General features: G+C 40.9%; 1 protein-coding gene across 1 annotated transcript; it reads right to left on the reverse strand.

The window, feature by feature from the left end:
* Positions 1 to 1,806: 1,806 nt before the first annotated feature.
* On the reverse strand, positions 1,807 to 19,821 carry SIRT1 (sirtuin 1). The gene is made up of 9 exons (XM_027694096.1): positions 19,647 to 19,821; positions 17,152 to 17,268; positions 15,551 to 15,792; positions 14,208 to 14,360; positions 12,969 to 13,116; positions 11,178 to 11,257; positions 6,892 to 7,078; positions 4,992 to 5,552; positions 1,807 to 3,867 (listed from the first exon to the last, which is right to left on the reverse strand). The coding sequence occupies exons 3-9, from the start codon at positions 15,761 to 15,763 to the stop codon at positions 3,545 to 3,547; spliced, it is 1,665 nt and encodes a 554-aa protein (XP_027549897.1). The 5' UTR covers positions 15,764 to 15,792; positions 17,152 to 17,268; positions 19,647 to 19,821; the 3' UTR covers positions 1,807 to 3,544.
* Positions 19,822 to 19,839: the final 18 nt, after the last annotated feature.

Raw genomic sequence — 19,839 nt, forward strand, 5'->3', positions numbered from 1 at the left:
GCCCCTCTGGGACTGAGGCCAGTCCTTCTCCCTGGAGCCCAGCGGGGATGCGGAGCAACTTCAGCGGAGCCGCTGCAGAGCAAGAGGAGCCTCCGCGGGCTGCTGGGCAGAGGGGAGGGGGCTGCGCCGGGCGCGGCAGCCTCGCCGGTCCTGCAGCGTCCCGCTGAGGTCTGGGGTCCCCACGGTCCCGTCCTGGCACCCGAGCCCCGCGGGGCTCCCTCGTGTCCCGCGGTGCCGCCGCGGGAGGAGCCGCCCGCCCCGGTCCCTCCTTGCCGCCGGATCCTGGCGCCGCTGCCCCGCGGTGAGTGGGGCTGCGGGCCGGGCAGGGAGTGCGGGGGCTGGAGCTGTGGGGGTTTATGGCTTTCAAAAGCGTCCGAGGAATATCTGAAACCTGTAACTTAATTTGTAGTTGGCGCGTGTTTGCTTTGTCAGTGGCTCCGTCACAGGGGATTCTGTTGCCGGGGTTGCTCGGAGAGAGCCCGGGCTGTGGCTCTGGGGCGTGTGGAATTGGGGTGTGCAGGGAAGCTGAGTCTGCCGTGCTCTGGGAGAGTAAAAACAACAGTCCCGCGCTCACAGAGCGGTCGGGTTTGTGTCTCTTCAGAAACCTAAAGACCTCTGGCCTTGCGTCTGCTTTCACCATCTCCAAGGCAGGATGAATAGGGGCTTAAAGTGTGCCTTGCTAGGGTTTGCTTGGGCTGTTGTTTAAAAGGTTTAAAAGGGTTTTATTCTCCAGTCACTTTGTAGATAAGTATATTATGCAAATAAATGCAACTCCTTTTCAGTTGGACTATTCTGGTTTGATATTTAAGCATAGATACTGAAACTTGAGGTACTCAGTGTGTCTTCCTTTTTTCAAACTTTTCTGAGTTTTCCAATTTGAATCTGAATGCTGGTTTCATTAGAATTTTGTACTTTTATAGCCCCTCTTAATTGGATGTTTTCTGGCCCTTTGCTGTCCCATGCATTTAAAAACATTATGTATTTTCCATAATTGAAAACACTAATTAAAAATGTACTGGATTCAAGACAGATTCCTAGAGAATACATGACTATAAAGAAATAATTATGACAAGATTTTAAAATATGGACTTCTTTTCCATCACTTGAAATACTTTTGCATGGTCATTATTGTGTCTAATGTGTCGAAATAGACTGGAAGGGGAGTAGGGAATGGCTTATTAAACAAATGTTTGTACTTTGCTTTTTTTCAGTGCATCCGTTTAATATAAATACTAAGGGCTAAGATGCTTTCCTATGGTAGTAATGCAAATTATGAGAAAAATAAGTTATCTCCTCTATTGAGATTATGCAAATTACAGCTGGACCTGAAAGTGCTCTTCCATGCTTCCAGACAAATTTCATGTGAGGTGTTGAGTATTTAGGAATGACAAAAAGCTGTGATAGCAAATGTTTCCTCATTCCCAGCATTTACCTTGTTATTGTTGTAAGTACTATTGAAAGACATCTTCACTGAGGGGAAAGAGCAATGTGTGAAATGGAGGAGTAAGGGAACATATTGTATCCTGAGATTTGGACTCGATGATCTCTGTGGGTCCCTTCCAACTCAGAATATTCTGTGACTCTGTGATTGTAATTTAGGGTTCCTCTACTGTTCAGATAATATTGGCAAAGACACAAGGAAGAACAAAATGCAGAACTTCATTCAGGCTTTTTCTTTGCTCACGGGCCAGATGGGAAAAGCATTTCCTCTGTAATGCCTTCCATTAGCTGGGATTATACCTTGACTTTATAGGGTATCTTTGTCAAGTTTTTAAGATATAACTAGAAATTAACAGAAACCAGGAATCAAATGACAGTTTTAATAGACTTTAGAACAGAGTGTACAAGTATAAAACACTGGTTTTGTATTTCCAAAAGTTGCAGGAAGATAGCCAGTCATTTTAAACAGTCTTCTACAAAACATATGCCAGTAGATTACATAAAAGACACTATATACAATATAAAAGAGCAGAAAACAATCCTCACTGTAAAAATAATTTAAAACAAAGTATTTCAATTTAAAATATCTCCTAGAGCACAAACTAATACATTGTGACATGCAAGTGAAAACTAAACATATTGCATTCTTTAGTGTAGCCAAATAAGAGCTGTGTTAAATTTGGACAATGAGACAACATGCCAGCATTTCCCGATGAATACAGGAGGCTGTTCTTAAATATTTATTAACTGATGTATCTTATGTTCCAAGAACAGCTACTATACATCTTCCAAAATGTAATAAATATTAAAGCAAAGTATATGAATAATCTACATTTTAGAGTTCATTTGGGCCAATGTTGAAAAAGTGGTTTATAGGAAAATCCTGTTTCATTTACTACTGCACTGTGCAACTTTACAAAGTAGCTCTAAAGGCTTGGAAACAATCAGCACATGAACATTTGCAACACCCAGTTTTAAGGCAGCCCAGCACTTGAGAAATCAGAATGGGAAAAGCCGCTTTGCTTTCCATATGCAAGGTGGAGCTATAGCAGCTGGGAAATGACTTTCCCAGCCTGAGACCTCAAACCAGCAGGTTCTTAATCCATGCTGAGCCACTTGGCAGCGTAAATGGAGGCTCTGGGTAGTTGAGGCAGTTTCTCCTGGTTTTGTTGCATCAAGTACAAAGGAAAAGCTTAATTTTTTGCGCCTTCTCACATGCTGGTAGAAACACTGTTCTGAACTCTGCTTCCACATTAGAGCCTTGGCAATTTATCAAATGCTATTTATAATGCAAGCTACCCTAGATGTGACTGCTGTACCCAGCGTGACAGACTCCTACTGTGGGGGATCCTTTTTGTTTAAATGCCAGATTCTAATTGCTAAGGAGCCAGTGTCAACATCGCTTCGTGTCCACAGGAAGTATTAATTCAGCAACCTAAGCATTTTCACAGCACTTCTTGATCGGTCTAAAAAACATTGGATTCCTCAAGTACTCCCTGTCCTGTTTCCATTTCACTATCTGCTCGCATTTAAGTATGTCTCAAACATACAAAGTAACTGTAAAAGCAAAAAAAAAATTAGCTGCCACAGTAGGTCTTAGAAAATGCCAGTGTTTAATGACAGACTAGGCGTGAACGAAAGGTTTAGCAGAAGCATAAGAAGGTTTTAAATAAACCAAAGTGTTACAAAGCAAGAGGTGTGAAAATACCATTCTTTGGTCTAAATTAGCTGTTCCCTTTATATTAGTTTAACATTCCAATGGCTTTTTCAAAACGGTTTAAAAATAATATAAGCTGAAATTTATTAAGCAAAAATATGTATTATATACATGGATGCCTGATCAGACAGATGAACTTAAAAGTGAACAGTGACAGTTGTTTAGATAATCCTGGTACCTTAAAAAAAAGATGAGTTAGTGTTGAGTGCGCAGTAATAGATTTTTATTGAAAAAGGTAAAAAACTAAGCATGAAAATCTGTTTTAGTTATTTATAAACACTACATCCTTATGGTTTTGTTGCTCTAAATTCAGACGTAAACATTCATTCTGACATGCCAAAGCTCCTAATGCTGGTGGAAAGTTCCTGTAACCAGTCAACCATCACTTTACAACGCGTTGCTTGGATGTTCAGTCCCTGCAGCTTCATTTGTATAGGCTGATCCATCAGCTGCCGATTCATCCTGCTCGGCTCCATCTTCCCCAAATCCAGGTTCCTCTTCCCTGTCGGGAGCATCCTCGTCCTCGATGCCATTATAAAACTCCTCGATCTCGCTCTCGTCCTCCACATCCAAGCTCTGACTGCGACACGAGCCGCTCTCACTGCTGCTCCCACAAGAGCTGGAAGACATGATGTCGTCCTCGGAATCGGAGTAAACCTCAGCACCGTGGAAAATGTAGCGGTTGGGTGCCAGAAACAGGTACTGAGTACCTGAAACAGAATTCCAACAGTCAACAAAAGGCTCAAGTAAATGATTCGTACAGGATCTGGCAGACTTCTGCTTAGAAGGTATCTGCATATATGTGTTTTTATTTTCCACAGAGAAGCTTCACTGACAGATGGGATGACACGACAAAAGCATTTATGTCAACGTATGTGTGTTTATTACAAAGCACAAAACAAATGCTTCACTGGAAAGCTCAGTGTTCCTTCTCCCCCATCCTTTTGACACCAAAGAACGTTTATATTTAATGTTTAGCAGCTTTTTTCATCGGAACAGGCACTGCAAGCAGGAATCATCCCACTGTAAGACAGATGTCTAACACAGAGGAGATGATTCAGCTGCTGGAGGGCAGATGTCCCTCCACTGACTGTGGAATGAACCTTGGGGCAGATAGCAAAATGTTACTTGCTTAAAATTAGCCCAGGTGACACCACTCCACCTCAAAATTATTACATTAACAACAAGTGTCAGTCAGTGTTTTTTCATGGGAAATATTCACAGCTAGATTTCCATTACCCATGACAGAATGGGAACCCCCTGCACAGAATATGTGACAAAGTCTGAAACCAGCCTTTGCTCTGGAAGATTGCAATTTCATACTTAACTCCTCACATCAGTTAAGAGATTAGAGGGCTTCCTTGGAAAGCCTAAAGTTTCCTTCAAGATGTGCCTCACTCCAGCTGTGAGACTTGCCTTCAGCTGCTGTCATGGCTTCATCTTCCAGCTTTCCTGCCGCACCAAATCATGACCTACTGTAAGCAGCTTCTGAACACCCGAGGATCAAACCAGTTTTTCTGAAAATGCATTTCAAAGTGCTGGAAATGGATTTATTTTTTGATACTTACCTTCAGCCTTCTAAACTTTGATCTTTTAGGTAAGGATGTAATCACTGATTGTAAAACCTATTATGAAATACAAAAACCATTTCCTATCGGCTTCTCCAAAAGAAATAAATGGTACAATGAGAGTTATGTAGACATTTGTCTGAACAAAACTAACCACCAAAACCCACTTACTCCCTCAAGAGTAACTTATTTATTGCTTTAAAGTAAGTCTAGCATAAACATCTCTTCCAAAAAAATGCAAAATACTGAAATGACTTAACACTTACCATCCAGCCTTTTGCTAATCTGTTCTTTTGCAGATCTGTTTACCCAGCACTTCTTCAATATTTCATTCTTTTCCTTATTTTCTCCGTTGTTAGATCCATTTTCCTTCATTGTTTCAGAGTTCATTTGCTCACTAGCAGGATTTTCGGGGTTTTCTGACGACGTCTGTGTGTCCTGAAGCTTCTCCTCTGAGCAGGTCCCTTTAGTTTCGGAGGCAGGCTCACAGTTTTCTACCTTACATTCAGGTGGGTGTTCTGAAGACACCACTGAAGTATCTGGTGGAGTCATTCTTCCTGGTGAGCTGGAGCCTTCGGAAATGTTCAGAGGGGTAGGCGGTAGCTCAGCCGAGAGCACTTCGAGCTCCTTGTGCGGTCGTGGAGGCTTTTCTGTTATTTCTGAAAGTTTTACCGAGTTGTAGCAAAGTTTTGTGTATTCACTACCCAGCCTTTGACATAATTCATTAATAATAACGTCACAGTCTCCGAGAAGCTCCACGTCGAAGTGTAGATGAGGCAAAGGTTCCCTATTAATTAAGATCTGAGGCACTTCATGGGGGATGGAACCTATGCACAGAAAAGAGAATTCAAAGGGAGTCACTCCAGTTTTACTTTCAGCAGAGATCTTAGAAAGCTTGATTCCTCAGGCTTCTCTTTACCTTCCCTTGCAACAGGACCAAAACAGCCAGATCAGGAAGAAGCCAAGCAAATCCCAAATTTAACAACAGCAGTCTGAGTTCCAATGCCCACTGTAGCCTGCTTAGACAATATCTTTCATCCTGTTTTTTCCAGTTAATATTTCTCAATCACTGAGAAACACATGCACAGAAATAATGACTCCAGTAATGTTTGGTCAAGTGTAAAAGATTAAAATTAGTACTATAATCTCTTAGAATTATGTTTGATTTCGTGCATTTGTTTTATTACTTAAGTGAACATGAGGAATATACCGATGGTAAATTACACCCCCTTAATTAAGTCAAAATATTTCCAGGTTGTACAGGGTTGTTCAACCCATTTCTGCAATTTAGGCTTCCCAAACCCACCAGGTTTGATGACCTAGCATGGACTCCTCACAGACCAAACTAATGAAATCCACTTCTAAGGCACAGAAAGAGCAGTGGTTTGTATAGCAGAGGGAAACTTTCCAGTCCTTATGCAATTCCCATCACTGGCTCTGCCTCTTGTACAGTGAAGAGGCTGTTCCTGCAAAGGCCATGGGTGAGTTACTGGTGCCAGTTAGCAGATGCTAAGCACATGTCCTTCTCAGGCTTACATGTGAAGAGAATTTCTTTAGTACCAGTAAGTCTTTCACTCAGTAGACAAATAAATCACCTGTAATGGTAATTTCTCAGCCTTCCTGAAAGGCATTTTCCTGTAACATATTTTAGCAGAGATGTTTTTCCACATCACTTTAAAAGCTAAGGACACAAGTGGTGACACGCTATGTGCCCACTGTGTGCCACTTAATAGTGACTTTAAAATAAGCTACAACTCACATACGTAACGTGCCTGATCTGATTTTTTTGATACTCCATTTAGGTCTTTTGAGATGACTCCTTTCCAAATCTATCAAGTAACTATGGAAGCATATTGCAAGCAGGGAGAGAAATTAATTGAGTCTTAGAACAAAGTCATTCAAGTTTTAGAAGAGTACTTTTTCAGATTATCATTTCATTACCTTGAGATCTACCTGGAGTATAGCAAAACCACTTAAAATTTGCTACTTTCTCTATTTTGCATTTCAGCTTTACATAGGCAAGCAGCTTTCATCTTACTCGATGCTTAATCAAGTTCCCTCACTGAATCGAGCCGAAAGCGTTCCTTAGCTTCTCTGCTCTTAACTGAGAATTTCACTCTGGATTCAAATTTTTGCAACAAAATACTACCAGAGATAGTCACTTACTTGGAATCAATGCTACTGGTCTTACTTTCAGCGAAGACCCAATGACAATGAGGAGATCAACTTCATTTTTGTCGTACTTCATGGCCCGGTGGAACTGCTCGGGCAGGTTCTCCCCGAAGAACACGATGTCGGGCTTCATGATGGCGAGCGGTTCGTCGGGGGGGCACCTGGGACATCGGGGCACAACCTGCACCACAACACCACCTGTTACTGCAGCACGAGGCTGTGCCTTGGGAAATGTCAGATTTAGGCACTTCACAGAGACTTGGCAAAAGACAGGGAAGTTTCAGTGATATTTCCTCATGCCGTTTTTCTGTGGATGTACAGACAAGTACATTCCTTACTCTGGCCTGCAGCAACTGCAGAGGGAAATAAAGCTACAGCAGGAATAAAGAGGGAGAAACCAGGCAGATCTACAGCACAGTTCTTATCTGACAATTAAGCCGAAGTCCAGAAGTCATGCTCAGCACCAATAGGCAATCCCCTCCCATTTGATAGGAATGTATTTTCCTTGGTTTAATCAGAGCAAAAACTTAGGTTTCCCTGTCACTTTCCATTCAAAACAAAGCCCTTCCTACTCAGTCTATTGTAGAGCTTTACCTCTAGTTTCTCCTCTCCTCCAAAAGGGCACGAGTGTTATACACACAAAGCAACAGGGCACTGTGGCAGGCAGCTGGCTAAAAGCAGACGGGACAAGAACAGGACAGGCAGCTGGCTAAAAGCACATAGGATGAGAACAGGACAGAACTTTTCTTTGGTCTCCATTTCAAACTTTTCCAATTCCTCCAAAAACAGAGCAGAATCCTCATTTGCTGACAGAAATGGATGAGAGTTATGTTTGTGGAGAATAGACTCCCTTTCCTCCTGAAACCAGAGAGTTTTCTGAACTTCAGGACTTCTTTCAACTCTTTCTTATCTTAAGACTTTTTCAGAGAGAAGAGAAGCAAGAAGGTGAGTGCTAGATCTGCTACAGACAATACTTCAATTACTACTCAGCAATTTTCCTTTTAATAGTTCAAGTCTTCTCAGCTATAGTGTTAAAATATGATGCTCCAGAATAAATCTAAGGAGCTAAATGTAGCTGCAATCCTATAGCAATCACCACAACCTATAAATTAGAGCTATAAAGGTGTAAAGAGATGTATATTACCTACTGTAACAGGAAAATATCTGATAACTGACATTAATTGCAGAAGAAGTCCCTCTTGTACAGAGAACAGCTGCAGAAAAAAATAATATAGAATGTAGAAAGTTTAAATCAAAGAATTAGTTCTATGGATGCCTGCAGTGGGACAGAAGACAATACTCTCCAAATGAGAAAACATCACAAGTAGAAGGCCTTTCTCTGGTGTCAAAGGACCTTTCCCAAAATTTAAGTCTTTGAACAAAGAAACCTTGTGGGAGGGATGCCTAAAAAGCAATATGGCACAAGAGCTAGAGGAAACCTTCACCCTGTACCTAAGCTAAATAGCATCCAGTAACCCCACACTTCAGGGAAACCAACTAAAGAATTCCCCAAAAAGGAGCAGATGGCTAGAATGAATATTGAACTTTTTCCTCAGATCTTTACATATTAGAAAAAAAGCTTATACAAACAGCTTATACTTTTCTTAAGCTTTTTCCCCTGCTTTCTCTTTTGTTGATGTCAGTGATGCCTGTGCACTTTTGGAAGGTTATGGAGGGTAAATAATTTGCTCTGTGTTAGGAGGAAGATAAAATGAAGACCTCTGACTTCTGATTTAAAAAGACCAAGTAATACTAACTCTGTTTCCATCATTTCTCACAGCAAGTCCAATGACTTGAGACTCAGTGGATCTCTGTCCTTACTGAAATCATCCGAGTTGCTGTAATGACCCCTAAATGCATTTCAACACTACACTACTCACCAGCTTTGCTCTGCTAATCCTCAAGAGGTCATCAGTAAAGGGGAAGATTTATTCCAAGAGCTGAAATTGATACCAAGAAGTTAAAGCTACAAAACTGGCCACTCAGTTGCCTCTAATAGGGTCCTCTTTCCAAGCAGAAGCAGCTCCCCCAAACCCCCACCATCTCTGCTGCTGCATTTCTCTAACTGAAGAGAAATGGAGTTTCTCACTATTGATGTTACCCATATATCAAAAATGAGATTAGTAAAGATTACACTGGCTTAAGAATAGCCAAAAACTGGTGCGTGTTTTCCACTTCTTGGGCCCTTTCCTCCTAAATCTGAGACCCTTTTACCAGTTCTTGAAGCTGCCAAAAATAGCCAAAAGTAAAAGTGATATTTTTGGAAGTGACTGATAGTTGTTTTACTTGGATGTTCTGTGTGCTCTATACCTGCTGCTGTTTCTCATCCAGAAGGATGGTTGTATACAAGAGGGAATCATTCTACAGCACCATCTCCAAAGGGGCAAATGAAAGAAGAGCAGCATTTGTCTAAACAGATGATCTCAATTCTCAGTCTGTAACCTGTTGAGAGGAAATCCTGGCAGAAAGATGTTGGCCAGACTCACTTCCTTGTGAAGCAGTTATGGCCATCAGGGGATGGACCAGAGCAAAGGACATGTATTTCTAGGGAAAACTAAGGACCTGGGGCCATGTATAACTGAAATTCCAAGTTGTGGAGGACAGCAGAGACTAGAACCTGGACTATCCATTGGGAGCCAGGAGCCAAAACCATTTTTGTCAAGGAGGATTTGTTAGAGAACAGAGCTGTTGAAATGAACAGTGTTTTGTTTCGTAAGTACAGAAAAGGCTTCCTTTGATACATCGGGAACCAAATTCTGTATTTTAGAGAGGCAACAGACAAAGATGCTGCATAGCACTGGGCTGAGAAATGCAGGCTATGGAATAAAGATAATGATGCTACATAGATTTTTTTTTAAGGCATAAAGGAGGAAAGACATGTTTTCTTTCAATTGCTCTGTTTCTTATTTTGTGAAATTGTATTTAGCAATACCCATCTTTATTTGCATTATGAAAACAGTTCAGTATTACAGCCAGGGCCTGCCCTGGGAAGATGTACCTAGCAACAGTACTGCAAGATTAGGGCTGAGAGATTGAGTGTAAGAAGTTCCTTGAGGCTCATCTTGCGAGAGAGAACCCTCTTTGGGCCCATCAGGTAGAAGAATTGTTACAGGCTGCTCCTCTCCACTGCCTGGCACTGCCATTCCTGACCCCTGGCACAAGTTTGGTTCAGCATAGGAACACCCAGTGGTTCAAGTGGTGCTTGGAAAAGTAGACTAACAATCCAAACAGAAAATTACAACATGCTTAGAAGGAAGAAAACCTAAACTCCAGCCAGCTGGCTTTGAAGGCAAAGGAGCAGCAAACATCTGTAAGATAAAAAGTTCTCAAAAATAATATTCTTAATAACAAAGAAAACTGTATTTCACTTTCAATATTTCAGTGTTACAAGGCTTCAGGTTTATGATATTCACCTTTCTCAAAGCTTTAACTCAAACAACTCTTCTGAAATGCTTTCATTGAGCTCTGTTTTAAATGTAATACCAGAAGGATTTACATCCCTTCCATGTTTCTCGTCTAAAGTTGCAAATGTGGACTCTAGAGCATTTATCAAAAACACACAAGCCTGCAGAAAGAGTCCCCTTTCATTTGTATAAACAAGATCTTTTCGATCACAGAACCATCACCTCTGTTCCTTCAAAAGAAGAGGAAGAAAGACAAAGAGGGTCTTGCCAAGTCAAAGGTTCATCTGCTCTGACAGAACAGAACCAACTCCTGCATGGCCCCGGGGCACTTCACACCCAGACATGGGGAGTTCGGACTATGGAACAGTCCAGGAGTCCAAGAAGGCAACATCCAGCACCTCATTTGATCCTAGCTCAGCACCTGCTCTGTGGTTAGCAATCTCTCCAGGCATCAGCTGCTGTTTAAACACATTTTTAACACAGGTAAATGCTCAAAGAGCAGCCAATGTTATAAAAGGCTAAGATTGCTTTCTCTGTGTGACTGTGAGTGCAGGTTAACACAAAACAAATATAAATCCAAGTTTCTACTACTTACCATTTATCCTCTGCTTTTCTCAGAGGTGCCATTAAAAATAGACTCTTAAGGTTTTGTTCTGATTTTTTCCATTACCTAATTTTTGCAGTACAGTATTTTAGCATACTTTTAAATACCAGAGGAAATGCTAAAATTCTCTGAATATGCAAAGATATGGAGCCTTCTAGAAGCAGATCTTTTAAGCAATCCCAATGTGATATTTTGGGGTTTGGTTTTTTGAGAGAAAAGTAAGTTTTACTTACTTATTAGAAAGATGCAGTGAGTTAAAGTGAATTTTTTACCTGATTGAAAATATCTCCTCGAACAACTTCACAATCAACTTTGTATTTACAGATCAGGCAGGAAGCTGTTGCAAAGGAACCTGAGAGGAAAAATCAGTATGGTAGAATCAGGATTTTCAGTCATTCAGATTTGGTCTTTTTGCCCAAGCTGTTTTGACACAAAGGCTGTTATATTGCAGTGCTACAGAAATCAAGCATTAAAAAAAGTAATGTAAAATTATGCAGATACTTGTAACGCTAAAATTTGTTCTTCTAGATGTTAATCAGCAGAAATCTTGTTTTAAGAGTAGCTTAAAGTAATAATTCAGACCTTTATACAGCATGTTAGGGACATGCTTGTCAGGCTAGCAGACCTAACCCTCTCTGAGGCATCTGTTGCTACCCACTTGCAACTCTATTATGTGAATTACTTTTCACGTCAGAAGGACTTGATCATCAAGTTTGCTGCCCCATGCACAAGCCATGCACAGCCAGCAGGCCACGGCCTCCAAATGCTCAGCTACAGCAGTGGCAAGGAATACAGTCTAATCCCAGATGTACTGGTTGAATGCAAGAGCCATTTTAAATTCAGAAAATGCATCTCAGACACCAGTTTTCACAGCAGAAACTTTACTGTACGTCTGCAGTGAGAAATGGGTCCAAAGGTTCCTGTGTGAAGTCCCCAAATCACTGCAAGGTTCCTTTTTAATTACTCGCGATTAACTTGCCACTGCCACAGCCAGAGAAAAAAGGTAGAATAAATACAGCAGTATTAAGTGTATTAACCCTTACATAAGTGTTTCAGTTTCTCCTTAGCCACTACCACTAGTCAAAGATCATTTGGTAAAGAACAGCAACTGTATGTCTGATAAAGCTTGATGTGCTCGAAACAACCTTTACTAATTTCCAAAGGCCTCAAAATCTCAAAGTGCATAGCATGTTTTTAAAGAATCTAATTAATTTAAAGTCACCTTACACAGGACATACACTAAAGATGGTCTGCAATCTCATCACTGCAGTGTGCAACCAGAAAAACAGGGAGGTTGAGCAGTGATGTGCCTTACAAACAGGACAACACTGGTTTTAGACAATTCATCTGCCAGAAGTTTACTATATGATCCAAACATGCCCTTTAACAACTAATTTTCTGCATCCTTTCCTTAAAAATGAATCTTTGGACTTTCAGCCTGACATATGAAAGTCCTTGGAAATGGAAAGCCTATTGAGCAACTGAAGTGATTCCACTTCGTTTGGCATCATAGTTACAGTGTGGGTGACACTGAAGGTGTAATAAGATGATCTTCAGTTCACCTGAACTGGTGATTAATTCACAGTGTTTTATACATGAGGTGAAGTCACTGAAGTGTCAGGATATTTCAAGATTTCAGTGGAATGTAACCTAAATAAAGAGTCAGGTAACAGCCAGGCTCCCATTTCATTGACAGGCAGTGAGAGGGACCTGTGACAAGACTGATTTCCATGCTATGTTCTTATGCAGATCAAGAAGCACCAAATGCAGTTTAGAAGTTATGCTCTAAGCTTGTGCAAACAGAATGTGGATCTTCACTGATACACAGAGACCACTGTTTACCAAGCTCAACTTCTGAAAGAAGTATTCCCATTTAAAATGCTTCTGATTTAAATACTTCACCTACCCAAAAAGAAATGTCAACATTTTAAAAGCAGAATATTTGTTGGCAAAAGACAGGAATTCAAGGGAAAAAAAGTTAAATTCCAACAGCAGTTACCTTGTCACATGCACCAGTCAGAACCATTCCTACATGTAAAATAAGTGAAACTAAACCCACTAACCATGACACTGTATTATCCTTTGGATTCCTGCAACCTGTTCCAGTGTGTCTATGTTCTGAGTATAGTTGCGAAGTAGTTTTCCTTCTTTATCCATCAAAGCTATGAACTTGTGACAGAGAGACGGCTGGAATTGTCCTGGATAGATTTCCTGGGGAATTCAGAAGCACATTAGAAAAGTGTCGAGAGATACACGGTGTCTTTATTTTAACGGCAGCATTTCACACAGAGCTAAATCCTGTCACCACTGATCATGTCAGCAGTTCCTGGTGTCACTCCCTGGGCACTTTCCCATTGCTCTGCATCCAACCCTTCTTTCCACAGCTCAGCTCCTGATCACATCAAGATGAACTGCTCCTTGCAAGTTGGTATTTTGTTCTTTACACAGCATAAAAGCAATGTTTAGATCTCTTTCTGGTTTTGGTAATTATGGAATAGGAAAGCTTTTTTTGCCTTTTGAAGTGTCAAGTAACATCAACGTTTGTAAATAGAAACACATATTCTGATGGACAGGAGAAGGAGGATTAAAAAAGTTTTTAAAAAAAATTATCAGCTTAATTGGATTTGGGCTTTTCTGGCAAAACCTATGTATAGACAGGCTTCAAGTGTGTTGATTTTTTTGCTTGCTGTGGCATTATTTTGTTTTGTGGTCTTTGGGGGGCTTTTTGGTGGTTCTGTGTGTGTGTGTGTGCTTTTTAATATTAAAAAACGAAGGAACTGATTATACTAATGAGCACCAAAATATGGTTATGTGGATAGGAAGCTTTCAGAGAATGCATCGGGTTTTCTTTTTCAATCTTCGTAACATAACAGAGCAATAGTATAAATTGTGAGCAAAGGGAAGGACAAGTGAGCACAACTAGTGGTGATTGATTTTCACAAGTCCTTACTGGTCCTGTAGAAATTCTTATATTTTGGGTTTGATTTTGTTTTGTTCCAAGGAAATTGCAGACTATATGCAATGGGGTTTTTTTATTTCACATATGACTACAGCTTCTACAATTCCTTCTTGTCGAGGAGATGTACTTGCTGCTTTTGAAAGTGTTTAATATCACTAACATCTTTTCAACTATCTAGAATGGTTGTGTGTATCATGAACTTCCAACAGGAACAGTAAAAATAAGCTTAAAGAATAAAAAAAAAAGAGAGAATGTTGCTAAATATTTCTAGTTTTATATCTGCTTTATGCATTTTAATCTTGTTATCCATCTTTACTGGCCAAGAACTGCTGGAAAACCATACCTTTGCGAACTTAAAGAACGGCCTGGGATCCTTTCTGAAGTATTCTATATCAAACATTGCTTGAGGATCTGGAAGGTCTGGGAAGTCTACAGCAAGGCGTGCATAGATGCCATCTCTGGATCTAAAGTCAGGTATTCCACAAGACACAGACACCTGAAACACAGTTTTGCAATCTGAAGTAAGTGAAACTACTTATAGGGCTATAAAGAGCTGCTGTGATAGAAACTCTGGGAAACCACACTTCTGTATGCTCAGAGACATTAAGAACAAAACCACTCTGGGTTCTCTGTATTTATTTTTCTTTTCTTTTTTTTTTGGAGAGTGAGGGGACAATATAACAATTCTCAAATCACAAGCAGGAGAAGCAGCACAGAAACAAAGTTTGTTTACCACTTGCGTTTACCACTGGAAGTTTTGTAAAATGTGAACCAAAGTTTTGAATATTGTTGCATTAAATTTCTTTAGAAAGCATTCACTCATCTGCCAGCTCAGGCCTAGACAAGATGGTTGATATTTTTAATTTTTTTTCATGCTAACACAGTAACACAATAGATTATTGAAGGATAAACTTCTTTTGATAAAAATTGTTTATTAATAAATATTGTTTATCAAAGCATTGTAGTAGTCAATAAGGACTAATATTATTGTCTCAGGCTACCTCAAAACACCATGGGAAGAGGAGGAGAAACAGGTGTATGAAAGTACAGAGAGCAAGACAGCAAGACTGGGTAACAAGAATAGCAGTGCTCTTTGAAAAACTGATCTGAATTGTGTCATACCATCTGTGTGTGAACAACAGAAGCAAAAAATGATCTGGTACACAGGTAAGAACTGCAATGTGCAGCAGTTCAGAAGTGTTCTTCAGTAAAACAGTGAGAAACCTTGTTCCTATCATAGAGCAGCACGTGCTAAAAGTAACATTCAGTCTACTGAAATCTGATCAAACTCTCCTTATGATCCTCCCCTGCCAACTCTTTTTTTAATTTTCAAGTCCTGTTCTTCTATTCCCTCGAGTTCCACCTGGTATTTTAAGAGATCCACTGAGATTTTATTTAAAAAATCATTACCTTTCTTTGAAATGAAAAAATGACTAGATAGAAAATTTTCTGGACAGGTTGTTATTCCATAACTATTTTGCATGAAGGCAACTGTTTAAATGTCCAGTAATTTTTTGTTAGGAGAGATGGTGTAATTTCCAGCTTGAGCTCCAGTCCTTCCCATGGCCAGCTGTGCCTCCTCTTTCCACCCAGCACAGGGATATGGTCCCATCATCTGCACGCTGCAGGGAAGTATTTAACCCACCTGTCTGTCTATTTTCACACTGCCATTGCAGGAATACATACCCCAGCTCCAGTCAAGACCATTATCTTTTTGCACTCCTGCAGAAGTTTCACAGCATCATCAATGGTATTAATATCTTTCCTTTTTTTCCTTTTTGGTGGCTCTGAAAGGATGTTTATCACAATTTGCCACAGAGTCATATCATCCAGTTCAGGCGGGGGGATCGTTTCTGGCAGCAGGTCCTTCAGAATCGTCCGTGGGTCTGTACCCAACATGAGGTGCTGCTGAACAAAAGTGTAGGGACCTAACAAAATTTAAAAAAAATAAAATTTAAAACTGATCAAGTAACTCAGATGATTATGGTCATTGTTACATTTATTAATGCTTGCTACTACAGTTTTATGAATCCAATTTAATGCTCCATTCATTAAAATTCCTGTATGTTTTGGTCTAAATTCTGAAATGACAGGGCAGCTAAGGATTTTATTTATTTACCATTATTTTATGTTAATCCATGAAGGATTTCACAGAAAGTCAGTCAAGGCAGAAATCCCATTTCAGAGCAAACTTAATGGCTTTTAGAGGTGCACTTATGTGGCAACAGGGTTTTCACACTGTGTCTCCATTTTGTGGCTTCATCTGTTTTTTCCCAACATTTGGTATTTACAGGAATAAGTTGAAGAGCCAACAAACATAGATATACCTTCTAGTGGTACCATAAACCATCATTTTAAATAGACAAACAGGAACCAGCAATCCATGGAATTTGTTGTTCTTTTGATCATCTAACAGTAATTATTTCAGACATGACCTCCTAACACCATCAAATCAATCCTTCCAGAAACACTCAAGATTAGGGCTGTAGAAGGAAAATAAGTACATCTTAAAAACCTAAACTGACAGGACTCAAATAGCCATCACTAAGGCAAGTTACATATAAAGAAAACAAATGTTATACAATATTTACCCAAAAGGTACCAACAGCGATCCCGTAAGGAGGGATCAGCAAAGGCAACACATGGGCAGGTTTTAAGTGGAATATTGTATTCTCACAATGTGTTTCCTTGCAGCTATTCTTGTCAATACTGGCAGAACCAATGCTGTGGGTATTATCACACCTCTAAGTTCCAACCCCGCTGCCCCCTGGGAACCACTGTTCCTCACAGATCTGGCCCCTGTGCAAGGCAGGAACTTTGTACAGAGTTCCCAGTGGCCACATTTCTCTATTGCTAATGTGCAATATATATGCAGGTAATAATTTCCAAACTGATGTCACAGTCAATCTGCAGGGCTCACTCTCCTAAAATCACACAGGAATCATCTTCTTGTTCCTTAAGGAATACTAAATAAATACGGTAGGAGTATGCCATAAATCAGTTCAATTTAGTGAGTCTGTATACGCTTTTAATAGGGATCATGGTGGGATATCTACTCAAGGAAAAAAAAACAAGGCATTGACAATTTTAATCAAAATACAGCACGTTTCAACAGGTTCATTTTTAAACTCCCTAAATAGCATACAGATACAGTAAACAACACTAAACTGCTCAGAAGCACTAATTGCCACTTTTTTTTGCAACAGATAAAATTGTTTGCATTCTGGGGAGAGTTAAGTAACTGTTCAGAGGCAGAGAGCATCTAAGAACATCATACAGGCATCTACCTATACGTGGTCTTGGGGTCCAGTCACTAGAACTTGCGTGCGAGGCTCTGTCGTCTTCGTCACTGTCACAGGAGTGAAAGCCGTTGGCGATGATTTCATCGCTGAGGAGGAAGTTATCTGCAAGACAGCACAGCCAGGAGGGTTACACCCCACTCAAAGGGCACAGGTAGGTCACTAAATACAGCACAGAAATTCGAACTTGATGCCCTTAAACGTGGTTGCAATGAGCACTGTTGCTGCTCAGGCACAGAAAATGCTTTTCAGGCCATCAGCAGATTCATTGCAGGATTTGCCATCTTAACGCTGGGCTTCGGTGGGCTGGGTGCTGACCTTGGTGAAACTTCATTCTGTAAAGTGTTGGGCATTATGGATATTGCATCTTAGAAAAAATCCAAATGTTTTAGAAGTATAATTAAAAATCCTTTTCTCTTACAATTCTCACTGCATTCAAGTCATTGAAAAACTGGGTAAAACGTAAGCATGTCACTATTATAGACTGATCTTTGACTAGGTTTTAAGAGCATTTTAACAGCATTTTGAAAGAAACCCACAAATACACATTTGATACAATCAAGTTACATAATTCTGTGAGGGTGTTACCTTGCAGCTGAGCTGCAGGTGACCACATATCCACTTTATTTCAGTTATGACACAAAATGTGCTCCCTTGGACCACCTTCATTAATTTTATCTTATCCCTTTGCCCCTGCAGCTGGGTTTGGCTAAGAGTGTCAGAGTCACCTCAGCTCAGCCTGTGGCCTTAAGCCAGAGTAACTCAATCTAACTCCATCCTGGATCTCCATGAAGGAGTCCAAAGGAGAACGAGATACTTGTCTCGCAGCACACGTTACTGAGCTCACATTGAAGAGGAAATCTAAATTCTAACCTGAGCAGCTTACTAGAATTTAGATCACTAAACCTTTTTATTATTTGCTTTATTAGAAATAGCCACAGCACCTGTAGCTTAATTTTTTGAAAATCTAAGATATGAACAAAGAACAACAAATTTCAGTCAAGCTCTTTCAAGCAAAGCATCACTCTAATAGTTTTCAGTCTCTATCTGAAGAACCCCCTACGCTAGCTGTTACTTCACATGATTCTTAAATAAAGAACACCACAAAACACCAACATTTTTTTATTCAGAGGTCATGTTGTCCTTTCCTTGTTGGCATAAATACTTTATTCTGATTAGAACAGAAAGAGGTCAAGGACAGAAATTTGCTATGTGTTCTTGCTGTCTTGTTCTTCTGAGGCCACAGGTGCTCTTGGACTTACTGTATTATTAATCTACATAATTTACAGCATTTCATTTCCACCTCCTTATGCATGATGTCAGTGAACACATTAAGCATTATGGAAAAGGAAAAAGTGGATTAGTACACATCAATAACTGTGAGGTGCAAGTTTAACTAAAATGACCTTTATGGTTTCTGTATAAAGAATCAAAGCTACATTGTGAAAGACTTGTCACATACAGGCCACAGTATCTGGGATTTAAGAAACAGTGACAGATACAAGCAGGCTAACATAAGTTTAACTTGTAACAATCCCTGTGTATTAATTTGATTCCTCAAAGGGCTAAAGGGAATAACGTTTGCCAGAACTAAGCCGGCCACAGCAAAGCACGCCTGAGAATCGGAGGGACCTGAGCAAAAAGGCTTCACGTAAGGCACTGGTAAGAGATCATCAGCTTTGGTCTGCTGTTCCAATGGAGTTTTTAAATACTGAGGCTGTTCCTGGTTTATCCTATAGCTCCATTCCTCTTGCAAAGGCAGAAGTTTTCTGTAGAGTTTTACTATGGACTTAAAGGAAAAATATCTTCAACTGCATTCCAGGATAAAATGTAAAGACTTTACTGGCAGAACGCAGTGTCTGATACCTTTTAATAAGTCTTTCCAAAGCACTGCTTAAAAAAAAAAAAAGCCAAGATGAACAACGACAACAAAACCCAATCTGTTTGCAGATTGTGAGGTGCTTTCACACTGATGCTCCTCACCAGTACACTTAAAAACGTTATCTGAAAGAAAACTTTTTAGAAAGATTATAGTTTAGTTTCGTGTCACAGTCACTGAAATCTTAACCAAGAGTGTCACTCAAAGTTATTTAAAGAACCGGTCAAGACTGCTGCTCCTGTGCTTTCTGTGCGAGTTTCCAAGGAACAGAAATAGAATTATTATCACAGCAGAGATTACGAAAAGGAAGCTGGGCTTATGCTTTTTCTTTTTTAATGACTCGTTGCCAGCGACACAACAAAACAAATGTTTTCAGGGAGAGAGCGGAGCCGCTCTGCCTCTGCGGAGCCCGGCACAGGGAGCAGCAGGCGCTGACAGCGACAGATCGGAGCTGACAGGGATGAGGGGTAGGGAAGCGATGGATGCAGCAGCTCGCCGGGCTCGGGCGATGGTGACCCCAACGCCGTGCGACACCCGGGCGGGCGCAGGGCGGGGAAAGGGACCCGCGGAGGAGAGAGAGGAGGAGGGAGGGGTCGGTCCTCACCGGGATGCGGGGCCGGCGCCGCGGCCGCCCCGTTCGAACACTGCGCCCGCCCGCAGCCCGGGGCCGCCTCTGCCGCGTCTTCGCCGGGCGCCGCCTCCGCGCCCTCCCCCCGTTCCCGCCGCGGAGGCGGCTCCGCTCGGGGCAGGCCCCGCGGGCAGGCCCCGCTGTCCGCGCCGCTCGGCGCGGCCGCCGC

This window comes from Neopelma chrysocephalum, unplaced genomic scaffold (genome assembly GCF_003984885.1).
Source record: "Neopelma chrysocephalum unplaced genomic scaffold, ASM398488v2 Primary Assembly neopelma1_96, whole genome shotgun sequence".
Taxonomy (NCBI): domain Eukaryota; kingdom Metazoa; phylum Chordata; class Aves; order Passeriformes; family Pipridae; genus Neopelma; species Neopelma chrysocephalum.

Coding starts and splice junctions, on each gene's coding strand:
- SIRT1 (XM_027694096.1), bottom strand. CDS start 15,763: ATGTTGGGTACAGACCCACGGACGATTCTGAAGGACCTGCTGCCAGAA. Junction 14,361..15,550: donor TGGTCTTGACTGGAGCTGGG/GTATGTATTCCT, acceptor ACTGTGTTTCAG/GTGTCTGTGTCTTGTGGAAT. Junction 11,258..12,968: donor AAGGATAATACAGTGTCATG/GTTAGTGGGTTT, acceptor TTTTCCTCTCAG/GTTCCTTTGCAACAGCTTCC.